Source organism: Protobothrops mucrosquamatus, unplaced genomic scaffold, assembly GCF_001527695.2.
Source record: "Protobothrops mucrosquamatus isolate PMUCROS unplaced genomic scaffold, P.Mucros_1.0 scaffold6, whole genome shotgun sequence".
Classification (NCBI taxonomy): domain Eukaryota; kingdom Metazoa; phylum Chordata; class Lepidosauria; order Squamata; family Viperidae; genus Protobothrops; species Protobothrops mucrosquamatus.
In genome coordinates this window covers 4,662,423-4,664,484 of record NW_015386393.1, presented here as the reverse complement: position 1 = coordinate 4,664,484, position 2,062 = coordinate 4,662,423, and the positions used below count along the sequence as shown (strand labels likewise).

General features: G+C 39.3%; 1 protein-coding gene across 2 annotated transcripts in view; it reads left to right on the top strand.

The window, feature by feature from the left end:
• DOHH (deoxyhypusine hydroxylase) overlaps window positions 1-2,062 on the top strand; it is a 10,655-nt gene that overhangs the window by 3,114 nt on the left and 5,479 nt on the right. For both annotated transcript variants that reach the window (XM_015810016.1, XM_015810017.1), the window contains exon 3: window positions 806-882. In XM_015810016.1, coding sequence (XP_015665502.1) covers window positions 806-882 — 77 coding nt within the window. The remainder of the gene's footprint in view (window positions 1-805; window positions 883-2,062) is intronic.

Genomic DNA, 2,062 nt, shown 5'->3' with positions numbered 1-2,062 from the left:
TTGAGCCCATTTAATCATACAATCTTTAACTAATTCTGTTTCCGAATCCAACTCTAATAATACACTATAAATTCTTCTAATATGGGCTCTACTTTGATCTTTAATCTGTTTTATCAAATTCCCATCTTCCAACATAAGACCCAGTTTTTGATCTAAACACCATCTTTCAGCCAATTGATAATATAAGAACCAAGACTGAAGCACTTTCTCTTGTCTCAATTCATCCAGTGATTTAATCTGCCAGTCTTGACCCTTCAGAACCAATAAATCTCTATAAGTAATTCCCTCTAATTTAACTCCCGTAGTTATTCCTTGTATTGCATGTTCCGGAATTGCCCACATTGGTATCTTAAAATTTAATTTGTGATAATACTTTTTCCAAATTCTCAAAATCAGGCAAAGTTTTAAATATATTTTTGTTTTACGTATCATTCTTTTTAGGAAGAAAAGGCACACAATAATTCCTATTGGCTTAGTATGGACGTAACCTTTATATTCTACTACTAGAATTTTTTTTTCACACATATGCATTGTGTTCCTTTCCTTCAATAGTTAAATTTGTTTCAATGACCAATGGTGGATTGTACCTTTACATTATGCTATCATTGGTTTGAAAAAAATCTATAATTATTCTGATTATATATTGCTTTTTTCAATTTAGCAACTTTTGAGTGACAGTTATTTGAAGGATTAAAGAGATTGTCATTATTGTTGCTGTTGTTATCTTTGTACTGATGGTACATGTTAAAGGATTCTTGCATCACTGACCTGTGTTCATTCTCCTACTTTGTTCTGTTTTCCATAGGTGAAGCTTTGGGTGCTATTGGCAATCCAAAAGTACTTGATATCTTGAAACAATATTCTGAAGATCCTGTTGTTGAGGTGAATATGGGAATGGGGAAAATCAATAACTCCTAAAAGGAGTCCCTGTGTATTTTACTCCACTAGTTGTTGCTGACTATAGGAGACAGTGTTCGTCTCCATTTCAAGGGCCATTGAGCCAGTGCTGTCCGAAGACATTTCTGCGATCATGTGGCCAGCATGACATCACAGAGTGCTATGACTTCCCCACCGAAGTGATACCTATTTATCTACTCACATTTGCATGCTTTTGAACTGTTAGGTTGGTAGGAGCTAGGGCAAGGATGGAAGTTCATCCTGTTGTGCAACTCTCAAATCTGGTCTGTTGGCTTTCCAGCCGACAAGCCCAGCACCTTAACCACTGAGCCATCGCGCCACCCCTATAACTCCTCTCAAAATTGCTGAATTGAATAATTTGAAGTGAGGTCCCGAAGTAGAATTATGAACATTTAAAACAGAATTGTTTTTAATTGATTATGTTGGTGTTGACTCATAATAACCACCTTCTGCAGGATTATGTGTCCCCAACCTGGCTCTTCAGCTCTCCCATCCATCATGGTACCTTGAGTCCATCCACCTTGCTGCTGGTTGTCCTCCTTTTTTCTTCTCTTCTTCCACTTTTCTCAGAAATATCTCGAGGGACCTGAGTCTTCATTATTTGAGCCTTAAGTGAGAACTTTAGATTGACTTTTTCTGTGATCTTTCCTTTCCCCTCACCCTTAACTATCTGTGGTATTCTCAAATCTGTTAGAAGCATGAGAAAGTGAATTGTATTTTTTTAAAAACATAACTTATTTTGGAATATCTTCCTGCTTAATTTTAGGTATATTATTTATTAATACTTTTTAATCCTACATTTAGGGGAAAGTTGTAAAGCCATTACCTCCCACTGGAGATCTTTTTCATTAATTTGAAAGCATTGACAACCAGCTTACAACTTCCATCAGTACGCTGACGATACGCAGCTGTACATTTCCACCCCGGGCCACCCCAACGATGCCCTGACGTGATGGCCCGTTGCCTGGAGGCCGTACGGGTCTGGATGGGGAGAAACAGACTCAGGCTCAACCCTTCCAAGACCGAGTGGCTGTGGTTGCCGGCGCCTCGGCATAGTCAGCTGACGCCATCGCTGACTATAGGGGGCGAAATTTTGGCCCCCTCAGAGAGGGCCCGCAACTTGGGAGTCCTCCTGGATCCACGG